At 42.9% G+C, this 18,425-nt stretch overlaps 2 protein-coding genes across 8 annotated transcripts in view; both read right to left on the bottom strand.

Annotated features, from left to right (window-relative positions):
* Ppp3cb (protein phosphatase 3 catalytic subunit beta) overlaps positions 1–7,658 on the bottom strand; it is a 49,451-nt gene extending 41,793 nt beyond the window's left edge. For 3 of the 7 annotated variants that reach the window (XM_028879713.2, XM_037208623.1, XM_028879714.2), the window contains exon 1: positions 7,444–7,658. In XM_028879713.2, coding sequence (XP_028735546.1) covers positions 7,444–7,528 — 85 coding nt within the window. In that variant the 5' untranslated portion in view covers positions 7,529–7,658. The remainder of the gene's footprint in view (positions 1–7,443) is intronic. The other 4 variants (XM_028879710.2, XM_028879711.2, XM_037208625.1 and 1 more) reach the window with 2 other exon arrangements.
* A 2,657-nt stretch (positions 7,659–10,315) lies between these two features.
* Usp54 (ubiquitin specific peptidase 54) overlaps positions 10,316–18,425 on the bottom strand; it is a 71,372-nt gene continuing 63,262 nt past the window's right edge. Inside the window, 2 exon segments of the mRNA XM_028879715.2 lie at positions 10,316–11,316; positions 12,889–13,075. Of these exon segments, the coding sequence (XP_028735548.1) occupies positions 10,757–11,316; positions 12,889–13,075 (747 nt within the window). The 3' untranslated portion in view covers positions 10,316–10,756.

Here is an 18,425-nt window from a genome sequence, read left to right as displayed (position 1 = left end):
TGAGCACAACCATTAATAAATGGGACCTCTCAAAACTGAGAAGCTTTTGCAGGGCAAAAGACACAGTCAATAAGACAAAAAGACGGCCAACAGAATGGGAAAAGATCTTCACCAACCCCACATCTGACAGAGGATTGATCTCCACAATATATAAAGAACTCAAGAAACTAGACATCAAAGTACTGAACAGTCCAATTAAAAAATGGGCTAAAGAGCTAAACAGAGAATTCACAAAACAAGAACTACAAATGGCTGAAAGACATTTAAAGAAATGCTCAACATCCTTATTCATCAGAGAAATGCAAATCAAAACGACTCTGAGATACCACCTTACACCTGTTAGAATGGCTAAGATCAAAAACACCAATGACAACCAATGTTGGAGAGGATGTGGAGCAAAGGGAACACTCCTCCACTGTTGGTGGGAATGTAAACTTGTACAACCACTGTGGAAATCAGTATGGCGGTTTCTCAGAAAATTAGGAATCGAACTACCTCAAGACCCAGCCATCCCACTCTTGGGCATATACCCAAAGAATGCTGATTCATACCATAAAGATACATGCTCAGCTATGTTCATAGCAGCACTATTTGTAATAGCCAGAACCTGGAAACAACCTAGATGCCCATCAACGGAAGAATGGATGGAAAAAATGTGGTACATATACACAATGGAGTACTACTCAGCAGAGAAAAACAATGAAAGCATGAAATTTGCAGGCAAATGGATGGAACTAGAAAAAAATCATCCTGAGTGAGGTAACCCAAACCCAGAAAGACAGTTATGGTATGTACTCACTCATTGGTGGATTCTAGATATAAAATGAACAATCAGACCACAACCCATAGAACCATAGAGGCTATATATATAGCATGGAGGTCCCTAGGACGACTGTGGCATATAATAAATTTCAGTTTTACTCAATTATTGAAAAAAAATAGCCAAATGAATGGAAACACATGAACTATGAACCAAAGGCTGAGGGGCTCCCAGCTGGATCAGGCCCTCTGAATAGGTGAGACAGTTGATTGGCTTGATCAGTTTGGGAGGCATCTAGGCAGTGGGACCAAGTCCTGTGCTCATTCCATGAGTTGGCTGTTTGAAACCAGGAACTTATGCAGGGACACTTGGCTTAGTCTGGGAAGAAGGGACTGGACCTCCCTGGACTGAGTCTACCAAGTTGATCACAATCCTCGGGGGAGGACGTGTCCTGGAAGAGGTGGGAATGGAGGGTGGGCTGGGGGTAAGGGGAGGGCGTGGGAGGGGGGAGAATAGGAGAACCCATGGCTGATATGTAGAACTGAATGGTATTGTAAAATAAAAAAATATATAGCACAAACAAAAAAAAAAACAAAACAAAACAAAACAAAAAAAAAAAAAAAAAAAAAAGAAAAGCTGGTCAAAAGAAAACAAGCCCAATTAAGGCCAGGCATTTATAATTAAGAATAAGCCTCTGTGTGTGATTTATTTGGGAGTTGGGTGATTGGCCCCCAAAAGACCAAAGAGCCAAAAGAGTAAAAGAACAAACAATACATCAAGACTTTTCTCGTATTAATATCTATCTCCCATAAAGAGTGTAGTGGCACACACTTTTAATTCCAGCACTGGGGAGGCAGAGGCAGACAGATGAACTGGGTTCAAGGCCAACCTGGTCTTTGAAGGCTATATAATGAGACCCTGTCTTAAAAAAAAGATCCCTGGCTGGGTGGTGGCGGCTCTCGCCTTTAATCCCAGCACTCAGGAGGCAGAGCCAGGCAGATCTCTGTGAGTTCCAGGCCAGCCTGGTCTACAGAGTGAGATCCAGGACAGGCACCAGAATGTCTGTCTCGAAAGACAAAGACAAAAACAAAAAACAACAACAACAAAAAAGAGCCTTGCCAGGCCAGGCATTACTACATCCTTTGAACTAAGACAACTTGCTAGTTTTGCAATAAATATTAACCACATCCATACTCAAAGAAATTTATTAACTTTTTATGAGTACTTATTTTCCCAAGGATCAAGACTTTACCTCTTACACTGGCACTATCTCCCAAGGGAGATAGTTCCTGTATAGCAGGAACTTAACAGTTACTACTTTATAACTTTGTTTGCTTGTTTGTTTTTCGAGACAGGGTTTCTCTGTGTAGTCCTGGCTGTCCCGGAACTCGATCTGTAGACCAGATGGCCTTGAACTCAAGAGACTTGCCTGCCTCTGCCTCCCTGAGTGCTAGGGTAAAAGGTGTGCACTACCACCGCCCAGCTTATAACTTTGATGTCCTAAAATAAATTTTATGTACAATCAATCAACTATCAATTTGCTCAATTATTTCACCTGTGAATATAAATTAACATTTTTATGATGAAGTCATAGGACTGACACTAAAACACGTCTTATTTAATACATCAAGGTTCTTTTCACCAAACTTTCCCTTACAAGCCTTGCTTATTCGTTCAATAGCTCTGGCTTTCAGCTCTCTACTAAGAAGCTGAATTTCCTTTTTGGTATTTTCTTTCTAAAATAACTTGCGACCATAGTCCTTTCTCTTCTCTTTTAAACACAAACACACATTATGGTCTCTGTTCCTTTGCTTTCTTTAGGACACATGGTACTAAAAATTTATCTTACTATGATTAAAATTTTAACAGGTAAAAAGAAGAAAAATCATTTTAAGGCGTTATCATTATACATAAGTCTACAAGATACTTTGTAAAAAACTAACTTTCAAACTGCTTTTAAAATATGAAATAAAAATACTTGTGGACAACACTGAAACTGTTATGTGATTCCCAAGTATGTATTAATCATTTGCAAATCTCTGGTGAAAATTGAACAAGTCTAATAAAACTAAGGTATTGGAAATAGTCTGGTAAATGAGCTCTGATTTATAAGTAGAGAAACCTAAATGAATAAGGCTGCCCATTAAAAATAAATAAATTTAAAACAAAGTACACTCTTCAGCATTTTGGTTCAATCTGAAAATGTGATAATTTAAAATTAATAAAACCTAGGAAATTGGGAGGGAAATGTTGGATGTAAAAAACAATTGTTACCAGGCATGGCAGTGCACGCATGCACTCCCATCACTTAGAAAAATGAAAGCAGAAAGGTTAAGTACAAGGCCATTCTCGGCTAAATAACTGACTTGGAGCTACCTAAGAATCAAAAGGGATCTGTGTGAAATGCCTAAGCAGGTCCAGACCCTTGCCGTCAAGCCAGACATAACTTGAGTTGAACTGCTAGGACCCGTATGGTAGAATGAGAGAACTGACACCCACATGAGTGCCATGGCGTTTTTGCCACTCACACTCCAAACTTAGCAAGTATAGTCATTTTTTTCTTTAAAAAACAAAATGAGCCAGGCAGTGATGGCACACACCTTTACTCACAGCACTTGGTAGGCAGAGGCAGGCAGATCTGTTAGTTCAAGGACAGTCTGGTCTGGAAAACAAATTCAAGGACAGCCCGGATGTTACACAAAGAAACCTTGTCTCAAAGGAAAAAAACATATAAATTGTGGGTGCTAAAATGGACATAAATCTAATATGATATGATCAAGTCAGTGACAGTTTAGCTTTAAGTTTATGTAGCAAAATATGCACAATTTAGTGAGGAAAAGTAACTGGACAAATTAGGTTAAGTAAGTCTATGGGGAGCGGAAGAAAGGAATACTCCTAAATCAGGATTTTATGTTTCAATTACACCATTTTACTGATGTGGCAGAAAGGAATACTCCTAAATCAGGATTTTATGTTTCAATTATACCATTTTACTGATGTGGCAATAAGGTACATATGAACAGTTGCATTTTTCCTAGTTTGTTTCCATTTTCTTTTTTTGTTAAGCCTACATTCTATTAGATATATTCCATTTACTTATTGTGCGTGCGTGCGTGCGTGTGTCTGTCTGTGGGTCAGAGGACAGCTGTCCAGAGGAACTGGTTCTCTGCTTCTACCACGTGGGTGCCATGGATTAAATTAACTTTGGTTGTCAGGCTTGGCAGCAAGCACCTTTACCCACTAAGCCACCTCATAAACCTATTTGTTTCCATTTTCTTTTCTTAAAGATTTATTTGTTTATTATGTATACAGTGTTCTGTTTGCATGTATCCCTGCAGGCCAGAAGAGGGAGGCAGATCTCATTACAGATGGTTGTTTTGTTTGGGGGATTTTTTTTGGTTTGATTTGGTTTTTGTTTGTTTTTTTCCAGGCAGGGTTTCCCTGTGTAGTTTTGGCACCTGTCCTGGATCTTGCTCTGAAGACCAGGCTGGCCTCGAACTCACAGAGATCTGCCTGAGTGCTGGGATTAAAGGCGTGCGCCACCAGCCACCACCCGTGTTTTGGGGAAACACAGTCTCACTATGTGGCCATGACTGATCTTGAACTAGTGATCCTCTTTTTCTCAGCCTCCCAACTACCGGGGATTAAGAACATACGCCATTGTGACTAACCACATGAGGTTTTTGTTTTGTTTTGTTTTTTGTTTAAATGATTCATTTTTATTTTTAGTTACCTGTAAACATGGTGTGTCTGTGTGGGAGTATAAGCAAATGAATGCAGCTTCCCACAGAGGCCAGAAGAGGGCATCAGATCTTCTGAAACTAGAGTTAGAAAGCTGTGGGCTGGTTGACATAGATGCTGGGAACGCAACTCTGGTCCTCTGTAAGTACATGGGATTAACTACCAGCCTCTCTGTTAAATTTTTAATGAAGAGAGTTTGAACTGAGTCAGTAGCTGGACTACTAGGTTCAGAACTGAGTATAACTAACCAGGAAACCTAATCAACCATGACCAGACATAGAATTGCTACTAACAAGTTTAGTGACAGGCTCATCACATTGATAAACGAATCACTTAAAATATTAAAATCTCCCAAACTTATAAGTGAATTTCATAAGTGTGACAGTAAACAAAATATTCTATATTCTCCTAAGAAGCTATATGTCTGGGGACTTGAGATGGCTCAGCAGTTAACAGCATTTACTGCTTGCTCTTCCAGAGGATCTGAATTGGATTTCCAACACAGACATGGCTGCTAAGATCCTTCTGTAGCTTCAATTCCACAAGATCTGACACCCTCTTCTGGCCCCCTGGGGCACCACACATATGTGGTGCAAATTCATAACAGACAGGTAAAACATCCATACACATAAAACAAGACCTTAAAACAAAAACAAGAACAAAAAACCTATATGTACATAAAATAGGTCTTTAGAGTTGAAGCATTGAACCTAAAATTTAAGACAAGGAAAAGTTCCAGAGTAAAAACTACTTATATTCAATACTAATTTCCCACTCTTATGAAATAGTGTATATGCAAAGCTAAAACAATATCCTGAACTTAAATGAAATCTGAGCTTAATTTGTTTTATTTTTTATTTTTTTGTTTTTTGTTTTATTAATTATATGTATTTTGAGGCAGTTTCATTATGTAGCTCTGGCTAGCTTGGAATTTGCTATGTAGACCAGACTGGCCTCAAACTTAACAGCAATCCTCCTGCTTCTGCTTCCCGAGTGCTGGGATTAAATACATGTGCCATCATAGTATCAGGCATTTTAATAAATTCCACAAGGAAATGAAAGTTGTCTCCATGAAGAAGATACAATTGATGCACAAGGTATGTTTACTTTAAGCTTTGTAACTGAAAATTTCCAAACCAGCGACTTTTTTTTTTTTTTTTTTTTGGTCTTTTGAGACAGGGTTTCTCTGTGTAGCTTTGGAGCCTGCCCTGGAACTCACTCTGTAGACCAGGCTGGCCTCGACCTCACAGAGATCCGCCTGCCTCTGCCTCCCAAGTGCTGAGATTAAAGGCATGAGCCACCACCACCTGGCCAAACATGGTTTTAATTTCAAACCAATAAACTGTAAATGGCTGTGTCTTGGGCTCACAACTCACCCCAACTTATTACATTCTCATAAGGAATCTGCCTTATGCTTGGAATCTCCTTTTTGCTTCATTAAAGCAGTATGGGAAAAATACTGCCACATATATGTCAAGGAACAAGATTCACATGAGGACAGCATAAATGCATGGTTCGGGAATATGACCTCAGCTATTATTCTGATGAAAAGCACCTGCACATGCAGGAAATATATTTTAGAAAATGAAGAGGTAGGCAGTATCCTCCATTTCAACCCCCACCCATAAAATTAAAGGATTTGATAGTATCAATGCCTGATCTTTCTTCCCTTAAAGGAAAAAAGATTTTTCAGAAAAAGAAGTTCATATACTATTCAGCTCATTCTAATGCCTAACCCAATCACATACGCCTAGATTAAAAAATGTGTCATTCTTTTAAGAACCAAAAGTGCAGACTGAAAACTTTAAATTTAAAAAACACAAAGGAGAAAAGGGTTTCTTGTTTTAAAGTATTTTAATGGCAAACCATGGTCACAGTTCAAAACTGAGCTAACAGTGTTTAAACACTGTGCCACTATATTTGAGATGATGAATTTGAAAATAAAAATATCTTTAAAAATAAATGTAATCAAAATAGCGAAATCTTTATTTTACAGTTTCTGTTTATTGACTACACTATATAGCAAAGAAAATAATTTCAAGTTCTTACTAATATCCACAGTATTGTCTGTGGTTGACATGCTCTCTCAGAAAGCTTGGATTCTTAAGGACCTCTTAACTGCCTATCAATTTCTCTATTTTAAATAATTCTGTTTCAATTATCCATTAATTCCTCCCTGGCTGAGAAAGATTTCACTTTTTCTCCTAGAGAGTTATGCCCTATGTTTAGAGGCGACAGAAACCCTTTCTAATCAGTGTTGACGGTTTTTAAACTATCTACTACTTCCTATATATGCGACTTTGTGCCTTCTTTCTATAATACGATTTCCTCCCCTGCTCTGCCGTTCCAATCCTGGGCTCTTAGATCCCGTCTGGATCCTTCAGCCTTGTCCCATTCCATATGGTTCCCCCAATGTCCGCGCGGGGTGGCACCTGACGACCGCACGCGAACGCCCTGCGGCAGACGCTCGCTAGGCGCTGTCACCGGGGAGCAGGCGTGGGCCAGACCCCGGGCGAGTTCGACGGCTCGTCACGACGACGCGCCGCTACGGAGATCCGGGGCCCCGCGGTGCGCCCCGCAAGCCCGGTGTGCAGCTGTCGCGGAGCCGGAAGCTCACCGCGGGCGCTGCGCCGGGAACAGGCGGTGCAGGGAAGAGAGGGGCTCACTGCGGCGGGCGGCCGGGCGGCCGGGCGGGCGGCCCGAGCCCCGCGTTAGCGACGCCCCGCGCAAAGCCCCCGCCCCGGCCCGCAGGGCGAGCGGGAGCCCGCGGAGCAGCCACCGCCGCAGCCCGGCCCAGCGGGGACCCGCCCAGGGGCCACTCCCCGAGGGAGGCAGCCAGTCACTCGCCCAGCCCCGCCGGGCCCGCTCCCGAGGGGACGGACTCCCGCCCGCCCTCACACCGCGCCTCACGCCAGGCCCCCAGGGCTTTGGCCACCTCTCACCTTTGACGACGCGGTCGGCCCCGAGCGGGGGCGGCGGAGGCGGGGGCGGGGGCGGCGCGGCCCGGGCCGGCTCCGGGGCGGCCATGCTGGGCCCGGGGCTCGGCTAAATGCCGGGCCGGGCGGGGTTGGGGGCGGGGGCGGCGGCTACCAGAGCCAAGCGGCGGCGCCGCCGGGGAACATGGCGGACCCTCTTTCCCTTCAGAGGGGCTAAGACCGTCATGCACCGCGCGTGCGGGGGCGGGGGCGGGACAGGCTCTAGGGACTTGAGCAAAATTACTGTACCTACTACCGAAACGCGAGTAGGCCAAGGGATCAGGTGAAAATTCCTTGCATGCATAAACACTTGACAGTATGGAGAGAGTGCAGAATGGATTTAAGGGCTGTGATGAGTGCAAGGAAGAAAGGACATTTCCCTGGCCTTCTTGGAGCCCAGGAGAATGAAGAGATGTAGTCAGAGCTCAGAATTTCCTACTAGTAGACAAATATATGACAATTTACCTACAAAACCATAATGATATACTGGAGAAAAGAAGGAGTCATTCTAGACCAAAGAAGTGGCATTATCATTTAAAATGGAATGCATCCTGTAACCTCAGACCTAGGGAGGCAGAGGAAGGCAGGAACTCTGTGAGTTCAAGTGTAGCCCGGTCCAATTAGTCAGGGCAACAAAGTGAGAATCTGTCTCAAAAAAAAAAAAAAAAAAAAAAAAAAAAAAAGGCCAGGGTAGGGTGGGAGAGGTGGGCGCTTTGCATAGAATTCTGACCCTTGCATTTATAGTTTGGAATGGTCAAGAATCTGAAGGCATTTAATTAAGTTCAGCTGAAAAGGCCTAAGCACCAGTCAGGGGAAGTGAGGGAATGACACCAGGAGATCCTCACCTGGGAACGCCATAGTCTCACTCTTAATTCACACAGGGAAATTATCACATAGTGTATATGTGAAATACATGTATATGAAATATATGTGAAACATGTATGGGATATATATGGGGAAGAGTTGAAAAGCAGAGACTAGGTAGGTAGAAATTGAAAATTAGTTCTTTTATCTTTGTGCATACATAGAATTTGGGCCAAGGCAACTTACAGAAACAGATCAAATTGACCAGCATCTATGAGGTCAAGGAACAAGAACAGACCATTCCATCAATACTGGTGAGTGACTATGAGATGGCTCAGGTGGTCAAGGCATATGCCACCAAACCTGGTGATGGAACCACAGGGCACACAGGTGAAAGGAGAGAACCAACTCCTACAACTTATTCTCTGACCTTCTGTGTCCCTCTCACACTACACAAATTAACTACAATTTTATAAAAGATTAGAAGAGTGTGTATGACACCAGATGTGTTGAATCGTTCAGGGGCCAGCTATCTACTAAGGCCCATGTGTCTACATGGTATAGGATCCAAATAGAATGGAGCAGGAATCTGTCCCAGATGATGACTGGGGAAGCAGTAGAACAAAGGTCTCTGCATCTTTTATTTCTTTGTGTCAATCAATGAGCCTGAGTTCTGGGATAAATAAGGAGAGAAAACCCAGCGGACATTCTTTGCAAAGGGAACCTATAAAATTATTTTATGTGTCTATGTGTCTTGCCTGCATGAATGTCAGTACACCACGTGTTCAGTCCCCACAGAGGACAAAGAGGTAGTTCTATTCCCTGGAACTGGAGCTAAAGAAGGTTGTGAGTGGATGCTGGCAATCAAACCCAGGTCCAGTGGCTGAAGAGCCTGTTCTTGTAGTCACTGTGCCGTCTCTCCAACCACTCCAAAATACCTTTTAAGGGAAAGGGACTTTTGAGGATGTGTCATGGGTGAAGATAAAGTGTACCATCATAGAGAAACTTTGACTCTTAAGGGGAAAAGGAGTGGGATCATAGGAAGAGAGCAAGGGGTAGGGGGCACATCACAAACCTGTGACGCAGAGAGAAAGGGCACCATGAGCGGTACTTGTACCAGGAGTGAGTATGTCAGATTAATGTGAATGCCCAGAAAATCTTAATAAGGGGAAGGAGCAAGTATGTACTGTACTGAGTGTCCAGGCAGGAAAGGGATGGGAAACATGCTAGCAGCCATAACAAAAGAAAAAATACTCTTATTTAAGGATATATTGACTCCAACAGTGACTATTTTTCAACTCCTTTTCGGCTATTCATTTTCACTTGGTCAAAAGCCATTTTATATAAATGTCCAGGCCTCCTGACCCCAGAAGAAAAGAGCAAGAACATACAAAAGAGAAGGACAAGAGATTAAATAGAACTATCTTATAGATTTATTAATGAAAAATACTTTACAAAAACAGTACGCTTTGCCCTAAAATAGTTTAGCTGACTCTGAGAGTTTACAACAGCGATGAGCAGGTGGCAGTAATGGCTGTGCTGCTGAGGACAGGAGGGTGTTAGTGTGCCCAACTCCATCTGTTCAGAAGGGCCAACACTGTATCGGCAGCTCCACATTCTAGGCCTCAAGTCTGAGTCACGAGGAAGGCTGACAGCCGTAATACCTGGCAGCTGGGCTTCCCATCCAGATGCAGTCAGAATCATGACGGCAGGGAGAAAGAGTCCAGGCACTAAGTATAAGTAGGGAATATAGTAGTGACCAAAAGATGAGGGCTCAGCTGGGGATCAGGGTATAAAAGGAACCAAGAATGAAGTAATGTCTTAAACACTAAGGAACAGCAGGTGTCCAGAGGAATAAAATAGGTTCAACGTTAAAGTGGCTCAAATAAAGTCTGAAGCATCAGCTGCTTCCATTGGTTAGAGGAGCCAAAGTTTGAGTTTTCTTTTCTCTTTTCTCACCTCCCCGCCTCCCCTCGCCCCCCAGGGTCTTATGTAGCCCAGACTAGCCTAGAACTTGCTATGTAACCAAGGATGAACCTGAACTTCTGATCTTCCTGCCTCCACCTCCCATGTGCTAGGATTACAGGTGTGCACCACCATGCCCAGTTTTACATGGTGCTAAGGATCTAACCCTGGGCTTTGTGCATGTTAGGAAAACACTCTACCAACTGAGCTACAGCCCCAGCTCTAAAGCTGGAATTTCAAACATTCCCTCTCAAAGAAGCAAACACCCTTAGGAAAAGAAAGCCAACAATTCTTTTGTTGTGGTGATTTTGATTGGTAAAGCAGTCTCTTTTAGCCCTGAGTCTCTGGCCTTGAACTGCTGATTCTCCTACCTCTACCTCCCAAATGCTGGGATTACAGGCATATGATGATGGACTGAAGGTGCCAATTCTCCGTTGAGATGATCATAGTGTAACTGCCAGGGTACAGCTTTGTAGAGAAAGGCGTGGCTCCAGGAAAGGGAGGGTGGTCCTTACCACCTGCTGTGCTGGAGAAATCTCACCCTGTTCTGCTCTCTTCCAGGGGCATTTGATAGAATAAACAGAATTCTCTCCTCATCAGTCCTCCTATGCCTATGCTGGGAGGGATAAGTGCCCTGTCTCCAGTCATCATCTGGGGGCATATCTATTCTTCGAGGGCCAGGTGTTCGAGACCCCAGGCCAGGACCTGAATTCCAAGCTGACTTAAGGGGTAAATGAAGACTGCTGGATGGTGAGGACACTGGGTGAACAGCAGGAGGATGCGAGGGTGAATGGAAAAGACTCCCCCAGGACTGAGCATGAGGAACCTGAAGGCCCTGGCTTCGTTCTGGTAGTGTGGCAGTGTAGGTTAGCTGAGGCTTGCATGCTGGTGTAGTTAGGACTCTGGTCCCAACATGCTGGTTGGTCTCTGACCCCAGTCCCCAGGAAGCATCAGTTCTGGAACGATGGGGTAGACTTCGGTAGTTCAAAGTCCTTCCTGTGTACTTGACCCCTTGGGGAGTTTCATCCCTGTCACACATAGCCAAAAACTGTGGGACACTCCTCGAAGTTCCTAAGAAGAGAAAAGAACCCCAAAGACTGAGTGAGTATCTTTAGAAAAGAATTCTCCTTCCCAAAGAACTACTCCTGGCTGTTTTGCCCAGTTCTTTACTTGTCCAAGAATACACGCACAGGGAAAAAAGAAACCTGGTTTTGCTTTTGATATATATTTAAATTTTTTTTTTTCCAGTATTGGGGATTGAACCCAGGGCCTTGTGCATGCTAGGCAAGCACTCCATCACTGAGCTATACCCTTAGCCCTAAAAATTCCTATATATTACATCAAAATCAATCTCTTCCATTTTGGGGGAATGAAACAGTCTCTTGGATATTGCCATACCTACCTCCACGGTAATCTTTCTCTAACACACTCATGCACACACATATATAATGCCTGCGCGAGAGTGGCTAGTTAATAGAACAAATATATCCCCTTGCAAACTCCTTCCGCAATTACACTAAAATTTCACTTGGCTTCTCTTTCTTTTTTTAAAAGATATATACATTTGTGTGTGTGTAGGGGGTGTGGGTGGAGGTGGAAGTGTGTGTGTGTGTGTGTGTGTGTGTGTGTGAGAGAGAGAGAGAGAGAGAGAGAGAGAGAGAGAGAGAGAGAGAGAGAGAGAGAGAGTGAGTTTCTCTGTGTAGCCTTGACTGTCCTGGAACTTGTTCTGTAGACCAGGCTGGCCTCGAACTCACATAGACCCACCTGGCTCTGTCTCCTGAGTGCTGGAATTAAAGGTGTGCACTATCACTGCCTAGCTTCCCCCACCCCCTTCATTCACTTGGCTTGTCTTAGCACTTAGGTCTCCTCTACTTAAATTCTTGTTTTTGAATTTCTGAAATCTCTGCTGTTGTGCATGCCACTCTTACCTCACATACAATATAGAAAGTCTTTTCTATACATTTCTTTCACTATGGCATTTGTGACATTGTGGGCTGATAATTCTTTACTGGGATCAGAAAGGACTGCCCTATGCATGATATGATGTTTCAAAGCATCTTCATCCAACATCAGTTAGATGCCAAGTGGTATGTCCTCTTTCCCTACTGAGAACCACAGACTTCAATGTAAGTTAAACCCATAAGGAGGAAAAAGTGAGCATCATTGATCTGTGGAGGTCAATGGAAGCCAGAATGGTGCTGCCCATCTTCCTCGGACCGTCTGGACCTGGACACAGGACACAGGACATGGGTTCTCAAGTACAGTGTCTTTCCAGTCTTCATTCACTTCTGTCCCCCTACACCATCCCTCAGCTGAAACTCAGTAAATAGCAGGGGAGGAAACTAGCTCAAGAGGTGACACTTTCCGGGGGAGGGGCCCAAGACCAGTTCCTAACTACACTTTACACTTAAAACCTTATTGCATCACGACTGAAACAATTAGGTTCACTCTCATGAATGAAGAAGCATGGTGTCTAAAAATGTATTCAGTCATACTTCATGAAGATCAGTGCTTGACCTTAAAACAGTAATTCATATATTCTTTCCATTCCACCTTGGGACACCCTACTTTCCCAGTAGGTACACGTTTTGCCCCTGAAAAAGAATCACATTTTAGCAGATAGTATTAGTTTAGGGGTGTTACCTGGGGGTCTATAGGGCTCCCCTGCCGTGCTGGGCATCAGAACATCAGGGGACAGGAACTGTGGTTGGGGAGGGTAGAGTTTAGGATCAAGGAGCAATACAGGAGGGTCATGGATGACAGGGAGGGAGGAGGAGCTGGAACAATGGTGCCCGGTTTCCAAAGTCTTTTTCCTCACGTTTGATGAGTCCTTTCAATGAGACAAGACAGAAAACCACACAAAGATGAGGGTTAACATGGCAGATGTGGCTGGATAAACACAGTGAGGAGCAGGGAAAGGGAAGACACTAGAGCACAGCACCCCTTTTCTAGAGAGGGACGCACACTGCTCCACTCCACCAGCTGTTGCTCTTCCTAGGAAACGCCCAGGGTCCTCTCCTACCATTTCCATCACATCCTCTACCTCCCAAGTCCACCAACCAGGTCTTTAGCAATCTATTTAATGCTAACAGTACAATTAAAGAGATTATAATAGGAGCTGAGAGCTGGGCATGTTGATACACGCACACCTATAATCAGAGCACTCAGGAGACTGAATAGGACTGCTTTGAGTTTAAAGCTAGTTTGGCCCATAGAGTAAGTTCAAAGCCAGTCTGGACTACACAAGCAGTACCCTTTCTCAAAAAAAGAAAAGAAACCACAACCATGAACCAAATAGGGGTTGGGGATCTAGTCTGACTATACAGTAGACCCTGGGTTCAATCCCTGGTACCCCCAAAATAAAGGAGACCGAGGACAGGAGAGAAGAAAGAGAAGGAGGTGGAGGGGGTATTTGAACAGACTAAGGGACTGAAAAGAATCTACACCGGGCACTGAACTACCTACTGAAATACACAAGTGAACTCTTCTCCACCTCTGCCCAGCCATAGCTCCATTCCACAGCTGCCTCTTCTGTTTGCCATTTCTAGTTGCTTATGCCCTGCCATGGCTCCATTCACTTTTGTGGTGAAGACCTAGAAATATTTCCTTTATCATCAGAAGCATTAAAACATCCAAAATTGGGGCTGGAGAGATGTCTCAAAGGTTAAGAGCACTGACTGTTCTTCCAGAGGTCCTCAGTTCAATTCCCAGCACCCACATGGTGGCTCACAACCATCTGTATTGAGATCTGGCGCCCTCTTCTGTGTACATAATAAATAAACAAAATTTAAAAAAAAAAACAAACAAAAAAACAACAAAAAAAAACATCCAAAATTGAATGAAGTTTTCAAAACTCCTCTTTCTTGTACCATATTTTTCTAAGTTACTCAGACATAAACATTGGTGTTGTCCTTAACTTCCTATTTCCATTCACCATCACCAGAAAGACATTTCTACTTATGGATTTCACATTTAAATTTGCCTGGACCACTGCAAAAGCCTTAATCTGATCTTCCCATCTCCTATTAAAGCTTAAGATAATCTGTGTTACCTGTCACAAGGTCCCATGTGACACAGTGTGACTGATCTCACCCAATCCTGTATTGTCTCTATGCCCTTTTACACACCCTCATTTTTCTTTTTTTCTTTTTCTTTTCTTTTCTTTTCTTTTTTTTTTGTTTTTTGTTTTTTGTTTTTTCAAGACAGTTTCTCTGTGTAGTTCTGGTACCTGTCCTGGATCTCACTCTGAAAACCAGGCTGGCTTCAAACTCACAGAGATCCGCCTGGCTCTTCCTCCGAGGGCTGGGATTAAAGGTGTGTGCCACTGCTGCCCCCTTCTTTTTTCTTATTTTATTATTTTGAGATGGAATCTTGTTATGTAGCCCAGGCTGGCTCAAAGTTAAAATATACTGCTGTGGGATAACCCCTCTGTATGCTGTGAATATGTTTTATTACCATTGGTTTGCCCTAGAGCAAGGCAGAATAAAGCTAGTCAGGAAATCCAAGCAGAGAAACACGGGAGAAGAAGGATGGAGTCGGGGGCAGATGCCAGCAAGGTGCTGGAGCAACAAGATATACTAGAGAACAAGTAACGCTACAAAACCAAATGGCAAAATAAAAGATTAATAGAAATGGGTTAATTTAAGTTATAAGAGCTAGTTATTAATAAGCCTGAGCAATAGGCCAAATGGTTTGTAATTAATATTAAGCCTCTGAGTGATTATTTTAAAAGCGGCTGTGGGACCGGGTAAAACAGAAAAACCTCCATTACATAAAACACACCTGCCTCAGCCTTACAAGTATAAATATTACAAGCAAGCACCATCACACCTAGCCATTCTTAATGTCTCTCAAACACACCAACTCAAACTATCTCAGGCATTTATACCAGCTTTTCTGTTACCAGGAATATTCTCTCATGGCCCAAAACTTCCCATCACTGAGATCTCTGATCAAATGTTAATTCCTCTCAAGATGGTATCTCTTACTACCCTAGCCAAAAACAGCTCTAAGGAAGACATTACCTCTTTAACACCTTATTCCTTTGACTTCCTTTAGTCTTCATTATCATACTTATCACTGCCTTAGGTTATATAATTTGCTTATTAAGTGTCTTTCTTCTGTAGAGTACATTTAATTTCAGTATCCCTAACATCTGAAACAATGCAAGTACTTAGTAAACAATAGGTAAGTCAAACCACCCATATGCCAGTCGACTTAGTTTCCTTTCCTAGGCTGCAGGCTGCTCAAGGGCAGAATCTGTGTTAGATCATCAGTTAGGTTCATAACAGGTACCAAAGTGTTTCACGGAGAAAGGATTTCTAGTAGCATCCCCACCTCCCCTTTGAGCTCTTGCTGCCTTTTCTGTATTGTTTTAAGCTTCTTCAGAAAAAGAGCCACTTTACATGTGACACTCTTCACAAGAATGTCCTAACCATTGCCTATCTTTATTATGCTTTGCCCTCTTTCCAGTGGCTAGGAGTCCCAACCAATTCTCAACTTCTAGTCCATAGGTCTCATACTCAGACAATACAAGCTATCTTCAGTAATGAATAATATACCCAAAAAGAATTGTGTAATGCTCCCAAACACAATTATCAACCCACAAAACTTGACTACCATCCTTGGTTCCTGGCACCAATCTCATTTTTCTTTACTTCCTAACTGACTCTCCACTATATAACTTCTCTCTAGCCTCTCCAAGTCCTGGGTGACCTCCAGAACCCTTTGTGGTCCATGACTGACTCTTGCTTATGTTCTTTCCTGTCACTTGTCAACACTTCCACCACTTCTCCTCATCAGACGTTCTAACCCTGTCATAGTAAATTATCCTCTGTTAATCCAACGAGGATTGACTTCAATTCCCTTTGCTTGGTATACCCCTTTTTCTTTCTCCATGAAGCTTTCCCTGATACGTCACCTCTTCTATGACAGTCTCAGAGCAGCAAGTATTTAACCGCATTATAAAATTGTTTGTGTGTTTATCTATCCCGGTAGTAGACTAAAAGCTCCATGAAATGAGAGACTGTTTCACTCATTAACCACAGTCTCCCCAGAGCCCGGCAGAGCATCAAGTATATAAGTTCAATAAGCATTGCTTTAAAAGGATGAACAAAATCAATAAATAAGTGCATCATACACCAGACAAAAGCAAACTCCTTAGGAAAATAACACCTAGATTAAATGCACTGGAAATATGTGAGAACAAATGCTATGCCAGGGAAACTACCTTTTCCCAAAAAGGAAGAGGAGAAGTAGGAAGAAGAGGAGGAGGAGGAGGAGGAGAAGGAGGAGGAGGAGGAGGAGAAAATGTTCATTCATTAGGAATTTACACTTGTAACCTTTAGAGTTTCTTTTGGGAGGGGAATTGGATATGAAGGTCTGGTAGAGTAGAGACAGCTTGCGCTATGTATCCTTTTGAACCTTTTTAATTGTACCATGTATTTAAAACCTATTTTAAGGGATTTAGTGTGTATAGTTAGGCAACAGAGAGTTTGCCCAGCATGTGAGGCCCTAGTATTCATTCCTGGTACTACAAATAAAAAATAAAGGAAGCTTGATGTAGTTAGTGGCACACGCCTTTCATTTCCAGCACTCTGGAGGCAGGGTCTGGCAGATCTCTGTGAGTTCAGCCTGGTCCACCAGCCAGGGCACATAATGAGACCCTGTATATAATAAAAACTATAATAATAAGGTAAACAAAATGTTTCTATATTTTTATCAAATTGACCTGGTGGACAAGCTTCAAAGCAGGATGCTTTGTATCTGACAGCTATAGTAATGAAAAATCAACTTGTTTTTAAAAAGTTATATAAGAGTCTCAGAATAGTAGATTACTATAAACTCAGCCAACAAGGAGTATTTGAGTTTGTTGATTGATCTCTACTGCTTGGGTACAGTAATGACAGTAATCCCCAAGGTCTGAAGGTGAAGACAGGACAGCATAACAAGTTCAAGGCCAGCATGGTCTACACAGTGAATCTGAGAACAGCCAGGGCTATATACATAGCAAAACCCTGTCTCAAAAGAAACCAAAACAGAGAAATAGAATAAAAATAAATTTATGTCTCAAAAAGAGGGGAGGGTAGGCATTTTAGATAATACATGTTTACTTTTCATGCTTATTGAACCCTACTCACTCAGTCATACACTAAGCTGTAGAGAAGGCAAAGCACCACTTCACCTCATTTTTCTCCTTCCTTTTACGAGTACAATGAGTCTCACCCCATCAACAGCTTTTGCTTCTCAGAGTCTTCTTAAGACTTCCATTCTTAAGACTCCGATTTTGAAAACTTGGTCCAGAACTGTAGATCCAATCACTGAGGAGTGACTGGATCATAAGAGTGACAGCTTCATCAGTGGTTCATTCACTGATGAACACATTGGTAAATGTGCTATTAACGTATAGATTGAGCCAGGCATGGAAGTGCACACCTTTAATCCCAGCCTCAGAAGGCAGAGGCAGGTAGATCTCTGTGAGTTTGAGGCCAGCCTGGTCTAGAATAAGTTCAGGATAGCCAGGGCTACACAAGAACCCTATCTTAAAACAACAACAACAAAAAAGCTACGGACTAATTGGATACAGCAAACCACTTAAGATGTGCCTTTGAAAGGTATTCCTGTCCCTGTCCCTTCGGTCACTGTCACTGCTTCCTGGCTGCTGTAAGGTAAGCAGTCTCCTTCTCCAGGCCTTCTCTAACATATGTTCTGCCTTGGCTCAGGCCCAAAGCAATGGAGCTACTATCAATCACAGAGAGAAACTTCTAACATCACAAGTTGAAATAAATCCTTCCTCCCTTGTCTCCATAGATATTTTATCAGAGATAAGCAAACTAACACAACTCTTCACATACCAGGATCCCATTAAAAGGGCTGCAAAACTGCTCTAGGAAAGGACCATCCTCGGGACTTTGAATATATATGTGTAAATAAGGACTACGTGTCCTGACTCTGGATAACATACATACCTTTCCCCAAATGGTAACTGTCAGTTTCTCCCTGCTCTTTCACCTACACTGCATTTTTACTAGCAAGGAGGAGGAAGGTGCTATGAACAGATGAATCCCGACTCTACCCACAAAGCTATGGGAAGAGACCTGAGCTGCCTCCCTTCCTGAGAAAAGGCTGCCACTTAGACTGTGTGAGAGGCAGCCTCCCCATCTTCCCTGCTGAGAACTCTA

Source organism: Peromyscus leucopus, chromosome 9, assembly GCF_004664715.2.
Source record: "Peromyscus leucopus breed LL Stock chromosome 9, UCI_PerLeu_2.1, whole genome shotgun sequence".
Taxonomy (NCBI): Eukaryota; Metazoa; Chordata; class Mammalia; order Rodentia; family Cricetidae; genus Peromyscus; species Peromyscus leucopus.
This window is presented reverse-complemented; position numbering and strand designations above follow the sequence as displayed.